The sequence below is a fragment of the Schistocerca piceifrons genome, chromosome 1 (genome assembly GCF_021461385.2).
Source record: "Schistocerca piceifrons isolate TAMUIC-IGC-003096 chromosome 1, iqSchPice1.1, whole genome shotgun sequence".
In the NCBI taxonomy this organism is placed as follows: domain Eukaryota; kingdom Metazoa; phylum Arthropoda; class Insecta; order Orthoptera; family Acrididae; genus Schistocerca; species Schistocerca piceifrons.
The window spans coordinates 284,128,583-284,141,085 of NC_060138.1; the positions used below are offsets into that span (position 1 = coordinate 284,128,583).

The following is a 12,503-nucleotide window of genomic DNA, read 5'->3' on the forward strand; positions in this document are numbered from 1 at the left end:
AGAGTTACTATTACCAGCTGCAATGTATTGCAGAACTCGATTCATTTCTACTGCCAAGCCTTCATTCTTCTCTACTTTCCCCTACCACAGTGTTCCAACCCCCCCCCCCCCCCCAATTATGATTATCATTTCCCTTTACATACCGACAAGGGAAGGCCAAGACGTTAGGATCATGGATTGACTTCAAACTTTGTACACCTTTAATAGGCCATTAAAATAATAATGTGCAAGCAGTAAGGCGCGGTACTCTGGCAATTCTGAGAGGAAGAGAAGTTTTACATGTATATTATGTGGCATGTGGTTCAAATGGCTCTGAGCACTATGGGATTAGAACTTAGAACCACTTAAACCTAACTAACCTAAGGTCATCACATACCTCCATGCTCGAGGCAGGATTCGAACCTGTGACCATAGCGGTTGCGCGGTTCCAGACTGAAGCGTCTAGAACCGCTCGGCCACACCAGCCGGCTGTGGCATGTATATCAGTGCATAGGTGCTGTACATTAGAGTTCGTACTGGTCAAGGGAATAGCGTTAGAGTTTTGTAAGACTACCTTGTATGAGGCGATGTTTCAATTCCCACTGAATCTATATTTTTTCATCACTGGCCACATTATTTAATCTATATGACATTTGAGAGGCAATATAATTAAAAACACACCTCTACGTGCACGAAGTTTTAATGAATTTCATCTTATTTGACTACCTACTATTGTTAACTGAATTAAATTATTAGAATAAACATATTTATAACTGTCGACAAATAAACAATGGAACTCACAGAGTTTTCCTTAAAATGTTCGCCTGTCATGATTTGCAAAGTTCCTTAAACATGCAATCTGCTAAGGTACCCGGAACTACTTTACATCTCAACACTTTGAGCTGCAGACACAAAGGCAGGCCCCATTTGGCAGTTAACCTGCGTAGTGATGAGCCAAGAATAAATAGTGTTGGTGCAAATTTTTTGAATATCACAGAAAATACAAAAATTAAGGTGACTCCCTGTGACAGTTAGAATCCTGTAACCTGGTGTGCGACCCTCTTGCAAGGCTCAAAAATTAACCACTTAACTACAATGACTTCTCACAGGTGGCTTCTTAGCACAGATACATCAGTTACACAATAGAGGTGTAAAACTTCTCTTGTGATTTTCGCAGAAGTGCCAGAGCAGTGCACCTTTTTGCTTGCACATTATATTGTTTTAATGCCAACAAAAGTGTACAAAGTTTGCAGTCAATCCGTGATCCCAACATTGTAGCCTCCCTTTTTCAGTATGTAAAGAGAAATGATAATCTGATAAGAAATGATAATCTGATAATTACGGGGGGGGGGGGGGGGCGGGGGGGGGGGGGGGGGGAGATGGAAAACCTTGGTAGGGGAAAGAACAGAAGACAGAGTTATGGGAGAATAAAAGCTTGGCAGTAGAAATGAACTGAGTTCTGCAACAAATTGCACCTGACTGTAAGGTGTACACAGGAACAGATTGCAGATTAGTAATGTGAGAGTAGGACGAAGCGTAAGAGAATCATCACAAAAAATCAATGTGGAAAGAAGTGGGACACTGAAGTACTGAGGACTGATGAAGTGTCTTCAGAATTCTCTGAGGCTAGAGACACAGTGATAATGAATACCATACTAAACAGTTTGCTTGAAGAGGGATTGACATATCTAAAAAGGGCAGTCATGAAACTGTCTGCTGAATGTTAGAAGACAAAACAGAAGTCAATTTGGAAAACATAAAACATTCAGTATTACAGCCAAAGTTTAACAGGAGATTGGAAGACTTGTAACCAAATAAGGCAGAAGAGCTAGATAATACGAGGGCGGTTCAGAAAGTAACCTCCGATTGGTCACAGTGCGGGTTGTGGGGGGAGTAGCGATGCCATCTGTGCGTTCACGCACTCAACAGGTCAGTCGGCATCAAGCCGTGGTCTAGTGAACGTCGTACCTGCGCTAGTTTAGTTTTTGTGGCAGTTTGAAATGTGTGCTGCAATAGAAAACCCCGCCAAATGTGAAGTGCGTGCTGTCATAAGGTTTTTTACAGCCAAAGGATATTCTGCAGCAGCTATTCATCGTGAGCTTTGTGCCGTGTACGGACCAAGAGTTATGAGTGAAGGAGTTGTCCGTGAATGGGTACGTTTATTTAAAAGTGGACGAGAAAACGTTCATGATGAAGAGAGGAGTGGTAGACCATCATTGGTGACTGACGAACTCGTTCAGACAGTTGCTGCAAAAGTTCGTGAAAATCGACGTTTCTCAATGTCGGAGTTGTCTACTGGTTTTCCACAGATTTCTAAGACTCTCTTGTACGAGATAGTGACAGCAAGATTGGGTTACCGTAAGTTCTGTGCACGATGGGTGCCCAAAATTCTTACCGACCACCACAAAACTCAAAGAATGGCCTCTGCATTAGACTTTCTGTCACGTTATGAGGACGAAGGAGAACCATTGTTAAACAGAACCGTGACCGGTGACGAAACCTGGATTAAGTACGTGAACCCTGAGACAAAAGAGCAATCAAAGATGTGGGCACATTCAAATTCGCCTACCAAACCAAGAAAAGCCTCGCAAGATTTTTCTGCCAGAAAACTGATGGCAACGGTGTTTTGGGATGCCAAAGGGGTGTTGTTGGTTGAATTTATGGAACGTGGTACGACCATTAATCAAGACGTGTACTGTGAAACAATAAAAAAGTTACGACGGGCTATACAGAACAAACGCCGTGGTATGCTGACTTCCGGTATCGTTTTTTTGCACGATAACGCCCGTCCTCACTCTGCTCGCAGAACAACGGCCCTTGTTGAGTCCTTCAAGTGGGACGTTATCAACCATCCACCTTACAGCCCAGACCTGGCGCCAAGTGATTATCACCTCTTCATGCATTTGAAGAAATGGCTCGGGTCACAGTGGTTTGATGACGACGAAGAGCTCAAAGATGCGGTCACAGGCTGGCTCCAGGCACAAGCGGGTGATTTTTATGCAGAAGGAATTTCAAAGCTTGTGAAGAGATACGATAAGTGCCTCAATCGCTATGGAGACTATGTAGAAAAATAGTGCAAAGATGTAGTTGTAAGATGTATATATTAAAATATTTTTATTTAACTTGGTATATTTTTTTAAATCAACCGGAGGTTACTTTCTGAATGGCCCTCGTATTTCTTCAGAATTTCTAAAATCATTGGGCAAGTGGCAACACAACAATTATTTAAGTTGTGTGTAAAATCAATTGAGACTGGAGACGAAGCATCAGACTTCTAGAAAAATAAAGACAGCAAGAGCAGATAAGTGTAGGAACTATTGCACAATCAGTGTAATGTCGCACATATCCAAATTACTGACAAAAATAATATACACAAGAATGGAAAAGTAATTCAAGGGGCTGTTAGGTGATCATTAATTTGGCTTTAGGGAAGGTAAAGGCATCAAAGAGCCAGTTCTAATGTTGTGCTTGATAATGGTAGGAATATTTAAAAACCAGACACTTTCATTGGGATTGTCGACCTAGAAAAGTATTTCACTGTGTAAAATGGCATATCCACAAGGTTCAAATGGTTCAAATGGCTCTGAGCACTATGGGACTTAACATCTGAGGTCATCAGTCCCCGAGAACTTAGAACTACTTAAACCTAACTAACCTAAGGACATCACACACATCCATGCCCGAGGCAGGATTCGAACCTGCGACCGTAGCGGTCGCGCGGTTCCAAACTGAAGCGCCTAGAACCGCTCGGCCACACTGGCCGGCTATCTACAAGGGCCAAGAGGAAAAACTAAGAATGAAAGACCATAATGAAGTGTTCAGATTAGAAGAGGAGTAAGTCAGCATTGAAATTTATTGGCCCTACTGTTCAATCTACACATCGAAGAAGTAATGATGGAAATGAAAGATAAGTTCAGGAGTGAGATTAAAATTTGGGGTGAAAGGATATCAATGGTAAGATTCAGTGATAGCATTGCTATCCGCAGCAAAAGCAGAGAAGTAGTACAGGACATACTGAATGAAATGTAGTCTACTCAGTGTGGAATATATATTGACAGTAAATCAAAGAAAGAAAAAAGTAAAATGAGATCAATGACCAACTAACCAACAAAACTAGAAATCACAATGCTAACAAACTGAAGCAATTCTGCTATCTTAGAAGCAAAATAACACACAACAGATGATGCAAGAACAACATAAAATGACAGTAGCAAAGGCAAAGAAGGCATTCCTGTCGAAAAGAAGTCTACTAAAGTCAAGCCGAAATATGATGATCCCTGGTGCTTGCGCCAATCGACACTGAGTGCCAGCTGTGGCAGCAGACCATTGGAATAAGTCAAATGCAAACAACACTGCTCTGCACATGCACGCATTTGGCTGTGCTGTGCAGTTTTGCCAGTTCTGTCACACAACAGTGACAACAGCTGATATGGTTCTGGTACTCAGCTTTGTTGAAATGTGTGCCTGAATAGCTGTGCTTGTGCACTTGAACAAAATAGCAATCACCAAGTTCATACTCAATAATTTACTTGTTTTTATTTTAATGTCATACAATTTGATTCTAGAAGACACATTACAGCAAGACAGATGGGAAAACATGATCAACACTTTTCGAAATTATTTTGTGTGTCTTTCCTTTCATTTTTTTGTTTTATATCATGTGCAAGAAGCATTATTACTGAAGAATATTTATCTATAAAGTGAGTTGTTACCATGACAGGATTCAAGATTTGTGAGTTATTACTTATTCTTAAAATTCCCAACATTAATTAATGATAGATGTGTCATTGCACGGTTCCATTCGGCAGTTCAACTCAAATTGTTAGAAGCGCTGCATTTCTGATAGACATAATAAAACCTATAAGCAAGTTCAGAAACATACGTGTGCTTGTCTTAAGAAACTAATGGTTAAATAAAGCAATGGCAGAGAGTAAATAGTTATGGCAACATATTGATTACCCTTTGCTAATATTATCACCTATTGTTCTTGAATATGTATTCTATCAAGGAATCAATTTCAAACTGCAGTAGTTAAGTGTCAAAGAATATTACCAAGTTTCATCATTTATTAAAATCTCACTCTAAAAGAAATACAACAAATACTCGTGATATATGCCAAAATAAGTTTCTTGAAATTCTTATTTTACATAAGAAGGCAGTTCACATTTCTAGCACTACATCTTCAGGCCACGAGTGGCCTACCGGGACCATCCAACCGCCGTGTCATCCTCAGTGGACAATGCGGATAGGAGGGGCGTGGGGTCAGCACACCGCTCTCCCAGTCGTTATGATGGTATTCTTGACCGAAGCCGCTGCTAATCGGTCAAGTAGCTCCTCAATTGGCATCACGAGGCTGAGTGCACCCCGAAAAATGGCAACAGCGCATGGTGGCCTGGATGGTCACCCATCTAAGTGCCGAAGTTCACATTCATGCATGAGAATATTAAATAAGAATAAATGAATTGTGAATGCACTATGTGCTGCACTAATCCAATAAAGGAGACTGCCAAGATTCTCGTAGTCAGAGCAGACGGTGGAAATTTTACGATCAGCTGAAATCTCATCCTCAGAGCTGCTGCTGCACTTGTATTATCATCTACTTCACCAAGATTAACAATAATGTTTTCCGTCAGAAGTGCAGGTTGCCACATATCTGGTGTAACTTCATTCAAAGCTCAATGAAGCAATTTTAACACCTTGATTTGTGATAAATGTGAACCCGTGTTATTTCTTGCTACATTTCCTTTCACTTGAGCCCAAATAAGCTCAATCGCATTGTACATGGAATGGTATGGTGGCAAATGAATAACTTTTGTATTAATCCAAGTCTCATCTGTAAATATGAATATGTCAAAGTCAATAATGCACATTTTTCTGATGAAACTGCAGTGCAGAAATACTACGTCTATCCTCTCCATTACTAATTTGCAATTGTTGTATGTTTTATACCTGAAACCTAAAGAATTCAGAACCGAGGAAAGCAACATCTTACCACAGGAAAACAGCCCTGCTTCACAAAGATAAACAGTAAGTTTGTTTCCTCATTGGTAATTCACCTTCACAGTAATAATTTTAAATATGGTCCTGAATAGCACACCGATTAAAACTGTCAACAGCTGTTACTCACTTTGTACCCTTTCTGCGTTTACCTGGCATGCTAATCTTTCTCACCATTATCAAGGCCTATATGTTTTTCCTTAGTCACTGTTCCAATCGGCTGTTCATTCCACTATATTTGACACAGTAGAATAGGTCCTTCATTACGCCTCTCACTTTCAAAGTAATCCCGCACACAAACAACAAATTCCCTCACTTGAGAATGCACTGATAAGGGCCATTGTAACTGTTAGCTATACTGTCCGGCAGCAAACTAATTATTTGGCAACAGGGCTGCTTTCCATTTCTGTGAGTGGGGCGATATCCTGGTCCAGTATGCGGAGCTACGGATCATCGTGTTTCAACCCGACGATAGTATGAATCATTGGACTTAATTTGAGAAAGACATTTCTGAGAATGTACATCTGGAGCACACACTTGTATGGAAGACAATCATGGACTGCAGAGATAGCAGAAAGGAAGAGAGCTGAAGTGTTTGGGAGGTGATGCTACAGAAGGATGTTGAAAATTAGGTGGACAGAAAATAAAAAATGAAAATGTTCTCCATAGAATTGGAGAGGAAAAAAATATGTAGAAATCACTGACAAGGAGGAGGAACAGGGTGATAGGGCATGTGTTGAAGATATTAAGGAATACCTTCCATAATACTGCAGAGAGCTGTAAAGGGTAAAACTGTAGGGTGAGACATAGATTGGAATACATTGTGCAAATAATTGAGAGAATATAAGGTGTGAGCACTACTCTGAGATGAAAAGGTTGGCAAGGAGAAGTCATGACAGGCCGCATCAAATCAGTCACTCAAGATTGATGATGCAAAAAGCACTGGCCAATTTATTGAGCTTAGCCAACATTAGCCACATATTCACTTACTACTTCACATGTGCACTACAAGTACAGTTAATTATGTACTTAGAGCAGGCCCAGGTAATTATAAATGTACCAAATGGAATGGAAAATAAACATTTCTATATAGATAAATCAGCTGCAGATAACAATGCAGTCAAATGTGATAAGTATTTTTTGTATGAGCTTAACACAAGTTACCAAATACCTAACCCGAGGAAGAGTGACTATTAAATCTCAAAACTGACTCTTTTAGCATGAGTGCTAGGATACCTTTGTAAGACAGGACAAGTACAAAGTCAACTGATTAATGGATACAAAGTTTTAACAGACTTATAAAAATGAATATATGCATTACATTAAAACTAATTTCAGGACTGAAAGTTAGTTAGTTAGACCTAAAAATAGCTTCCTGAGAAATCCAGAGGTTTGCTTTTCATAGAAGATTAATTGCAACTATCAGACAATGATGACAGAAATTAATATCTCATAATGCTGTCAGCAAGAATATTTTTAATTTAATCAGGTAAAGTCTCTATAAATATTGCCTGAAGCTTTGCAATCTGGTAGCAATTTTATAACGATATAATAATACCAAATAAAAAATAAAATTAACTTAAAAAGGATACCATTTCTCAGAGATTTCTGTATTCACAATAGCTGAATAGATGTATTTTTCTCTGAATGTGATCAGTTCTTTCTCAATGTCATCCCATGTTAGTGGTTCATGAAGGCCATCATTTCCATAGCGTTTATTGTAGCGATCATAATGTACCTGAATTTAAGACAAAAGGAGTACTTCAGTCATAGTACTCGATTCAAACTACAAAACACTCCAATTATGATGAAACTGATTTAGAGACTAAGCATAAAATTACATATTTTGCAGTCATGCTTAATAAAATTAAGACTAAAATTATGATGCAAACACAAAATTTACACATTTTTATTACATGCATTTTGATTCAAAATTGTTGATTCTGATGAGACAGACAATAAATTTGCAAAACAGAAAAAATATAAGTAAATATTTTTCACTTTCGGCATTTCAACAAAATTTCATCATTCTTGTTCACATTTATGGTTTAAAACACATTATTCTAAAACACTTCAACAGATTTTATGGAGAAAAAATGAGGCTTTTGAATGATTACTTAAGAGCACAATGTAATTAAACTTGTCCACTATACTAAACCACTTCAATAGCTTTCAAAAGAAGAAATGAGGTTGCCAGAAGATTATGTGAGAGCATAATGTATTTGAGCTTGTTTACTTACTACTTTTAAGATCATACTTTCACAATTTTTGAAGACTCTGTGGTCTTTGTTTAATCACTGTCCTGGCAACTGATCTCAAGAGTGCTTGTGTTTATATATTAGAATAATGTATACCATTTTACTGTATCACAAAACCCCATACTAAAGAAATATGGGCTTGAAAAACTAGCCAACTAGCACGTCTACATCTATAGTCCACAAGCCACCTTACAGTGTGCGGTGCAAGGTAGCCTGTGTACAACTATCAATTCCCCACTTTCCTGTTCCAGTCACAAATGGTGAGTAAGGAAAACTGCTGTATGTAAGCTTCTGTGAGAGCTCCAAAACCTCTAATTTAGCTTCATGGTCTTGATCACAAGATGTACATAGGAGGAAACAATATGTTGCCAGTTTCTTCTTGGAATGTTTGCACTTGCAATTTTAACAGTAAACCACCCTATGATTCACAATGTCTCTCTTGTATGTCTGGCATAGAGTTCAATCAGCATCTCCATGACACTTTCATGCTACTAAAGGAACCTGTCACAAGATGTGCCGCTATTCTCTGAGGTTCTTTATTGCCTGTATCAGTCCTGCCTGATACACAACTCAGATTCTCTCCCTCTTCCTCTTTCTTCTTACTTCCTTTTCAGGTTATTTCCAGCTTACTTTCCTCTATCTTCTAGTCTCACTTTCATTGTGGGACAGATTTATTTGTTTTACTGGTTGTCTTTGAGGATCCATTCTTTGTGGATGCTGAATTCATCTTCTATTATTTTGTTCCAACTTGTCTGTGGCACTGCATATGTTTAGTTTGCGCCTAAGATCAACGTTTTTGTTTCTGTCTTTTCTTTTACATCTCTCCACACTTCTTAATAACTTCATTTTCTTACTTTGTATGTGTATTTCTTGTTTCTTGATTTTATTTAAATACGATTCCCACTTAAATACACTTTTTTGACATTTTAAAGAAATAGCTTGGGTTTTGCAATCCCATCAACATGGCCTGCTGAGAGCAAGATCATAACAGCATTTCGGCATAGTGATACATCATTTTGTCCATAAACATACGAATACAACTTGTTATCAATACTGTATTCCAGCATCTATTTGCACATAAAGGCGGTATCTAAGTCAATCACGCAGATTTAGGGAGTCACAATATAAACTCTGGTTTGTGATATTCAGTGCACAGTTTTCTTCAGTTTATTTTTCAAGGAACACATGAAACTGATCAAAAAGCAAAATTATTTTATAAGCTAATATTTTTGTTTACCTTATATCTCATTCAGAAAGTACTCACTTCTTCCAACACAAGGCCCACTCCTGGAGCCATTGGTATATCTATCCTGTCTGGTTTCCATGATTTATTTATTGTTTCTATTGTCGTATGACCTCTTGAAACTGCCACTGCTAATCCTATCATTTTCCTTATTTGATGCAACATGAAACTTTGTCCTTTTATTTTTATAGTACAAAATTCCATATTTTCTGAGGTGAATGGTTCACCACAAACAAAGTTCATTATATACCTATGCGCACTTGGATCCAAAGGCTTCCTAATAATTAAAGAAACATCAGAATTAGAAATGAAAACAAATGAATTTCCTGGAACAGTAACTTTACAAGGTTATACATACTTTCTTGATGTAAAATTGTGAAAATTGTGTGTTCCTTCAAACATTTTCAGCACTGAATTGACATTATTAATAATAGCTGAAGAAACTCTGAAATTTTCTGACACTTCTTCACCAGCAGGCATAAAGGCAAATGTTGGCAGTGTATATGAATATGTTCTTGCATCACAGGCACTTTTACTGTTGAAACCTTTGGTTGTGCGTTTTATAGCAAAAACTCTGATCTGATCTGGCAAATGCTTGTTGATATCGCTGGTATTGGCACCTTCAGCTGTGAGGAAATACAAGGAAGAGTAGTATAAAAACTGTAGTACAATAATTACAATCATTATTCACAATACCTGTTTTACACTTTTCTAAAAATATATTGAGTCAGATAACATTAGCATAGTCATATTAGTGTTTTATCTTCATGCACCATTGTCAACCTAGCCACAGTTTTACAGCCGAGACAATCTCTCATAATACAGAGCAGGCTTGGGTGCCTGCAAGCAAACCTTACGCATAGCAACATTTAGTTCCAAAACACATTCCTTTATCATTCCAAGTACATACTAATAACCTGCTTTATACCTTTAACATCAAATGAAAATGGGAAATGACTGCAGTTCAAGACTTGAACTTCGTACTGAAGGTAGTAGTAATGACGACTTCCAGAAGTAGCCCATTGTCATTCTTACTTGACTGGGAATACAATGAAGGAATATAAAATGCAGCATCACTATTGCACCTTCATGCTGCACAATATGGTCTGTTGGACAGTAATGCAAGAAAACAACTTTTTGCCATTCTGAAAGATGAAGTACATACAGTAAGAGGTAAATCTAAAATAAGAAGAATAAGAAAAACCTGCTTCTGCGTGTGCTTCAAATACACTTTTGATTATTCAAAAAGTTCCATGCAAACAAATTTAGATCGCTGACAATGGGTTCCATTATATTTTTGATGCAGGGATTCAAGAGATACATAGCACAGAAAATGAATCAAAACTATTTAGCACTCCGTTTTCAGTTGCACCAAATACTGTAGCCTTGAAAACAGAAATAGATGTAATGATTTGCTGTACTGATATGGAGTTCAATGTATTGTAGCTCACAAACAAACACAGTTCCTCATGGTCGTGCAAGTGATGTAAGTCAAGAGTCCAACTGGTGTGTCCTCTGAAGAAGTTCAGTGTTTAAATATGCTTGTGTGGTCATTCAATCCCATTGGCCTGAAACCTTTACTTCGAAGCATACAAATGACTCCATTTGATGCAGCTTTTGAATCTTACTAAGGGTACGCTGTGAATTTTGAGGCAAACATTTCTTTTAAACATTAGCAGTGTCTAAGTTCTGTTGAGCACATCCAGTGCCATTTGCTATATGCAAACAAGTAAGGCTGAACTTGACAAATTCCAAAGTTTGAGGGTTATTTCAGTTGCATCATTGGCTGCCTGTAAGAAGCCAAATTGTACATTCAGATTATGTGGTGATTTCAAAGTTACAGTAAATAAATGCTCATCACAAGTAGATCTGTATTGAATTCCAATGTAAGAGGAATTGCTAGCCAAGTTGGCTGGAAGCCCTTTGTTTTCAGAAATAGACTTGGCTGACTAGTATGAGCAGTTGTCTCTTGATGAGAAAACAAAATGGATCCTAGTCATAAATATCATATAACAGATTACTATTCTGGAGTCACAAGAGCTCCCTCAATTTTTCAAAGACATCTTAAACAGTTATTCAGGGCATCCCAAACTGTGCAAATCATTTGATGATATCATTGTAACATGGGCTATAAGAGAGCAGCATTTACGGGCATTCACCAACTGTGGTGCTGGCTTGACAAACGTCAGTTTTTTTACCAAGACATGAAATAGCATGGTCATATCTTGAGCAAAAAGATGCTAAGGTACGCACAAGATCACGCAGAGGACATAGACAAGACGCCTGTCCCGTGGGACCCAAAAGAGTTATAGTTGTTTTCAGTATAGTAAATTATATTGCCAATTCATTCCACAACCATAAGGCATTCCTGAATTAAAGAAGTGTCTTTGAACAGCTCTCTGTTTGGTTAAATTTATTCTGGGCTCATGTCTTATACTGGTGACAGATACTTTAGATTTTCATATTGCTGTCTTTCTGTTGCAAAAGCATACTAAGGGCACAGAGCAGCTAATTGAATTTATGCTCTCGCAGCCCACTGCAATAATTCCCAACTCGAAAAGGAGGCACTGGTGATTATTAAATCTGACTACACCTCCATTCCACCCCATGTCAAATGCAAGAGTGTAGTGCTGGCTAGAAGATTCAAAATGCACTTGTGCAACATACAGAGGCGACCACTTCTGAGGAAACACTCACCAGTTTTCTTGTCACTTATCAGACATCTCCACCAATGGACACAGCCCAGCTGCAGGCCTCGGACTACACCTGACCCAGAGAGCTCATGTCCTGCACAGCCACGCCTACAATCTCACAGCCACTACTATATGTGCCTGCACTTTTGGCCAAAATCTGGGATCGTTGGCAATAAGAAGAGATGGATGTTTAAAGTTGTAGCTGGATGTGAAATGAAATCAGCTCTGGTTTGACAGTCCACACTGTCTCCTCCTCCCCCCCCCCCTTTCTTCCCACTGTGAGTGCCCCCCCCCCCCCCCCCCCCGCTTCTTGCCATCAGTATAATCTGTACC

The 12,503-nt window shown here is 38.6% G+C and overlaps 1 protein-coding gene across 5 annotated transcripts in view; it reads right to left on the reverse strand.

The window, feature by feature from the left end:
* Positions 1-12,503, reverse strand: part of LOC124784509 (tRNA pseudouridine synthase A) — a 116,947-nt gene that overhangs the window by 19,766 nt on the left and 84,678 nt on the right. For all 5 annotated transcript variants that reach the window (XM_047254106.1, XM_047254105.1, XM_047254107.1 and 2 more), the window contains exons 4-6: positions 9,836-10,103; positions 9,499-9,754; positions 7,569-7,714 (exon numbers count right to left, since the gene is read on the reverse strand). In XM_047254106.1, the coding sequence (XP_047110062.1) occupies positions 7,569-7,714; positions 9,499-9,754; positions 9,836-10,103 (670 nt within the window). The remainder of the gene's footprint in view (positions 1-7,568; positions 7,715-9,498; positions 9,755-9,835; positions 10,104-12,503) is intronic.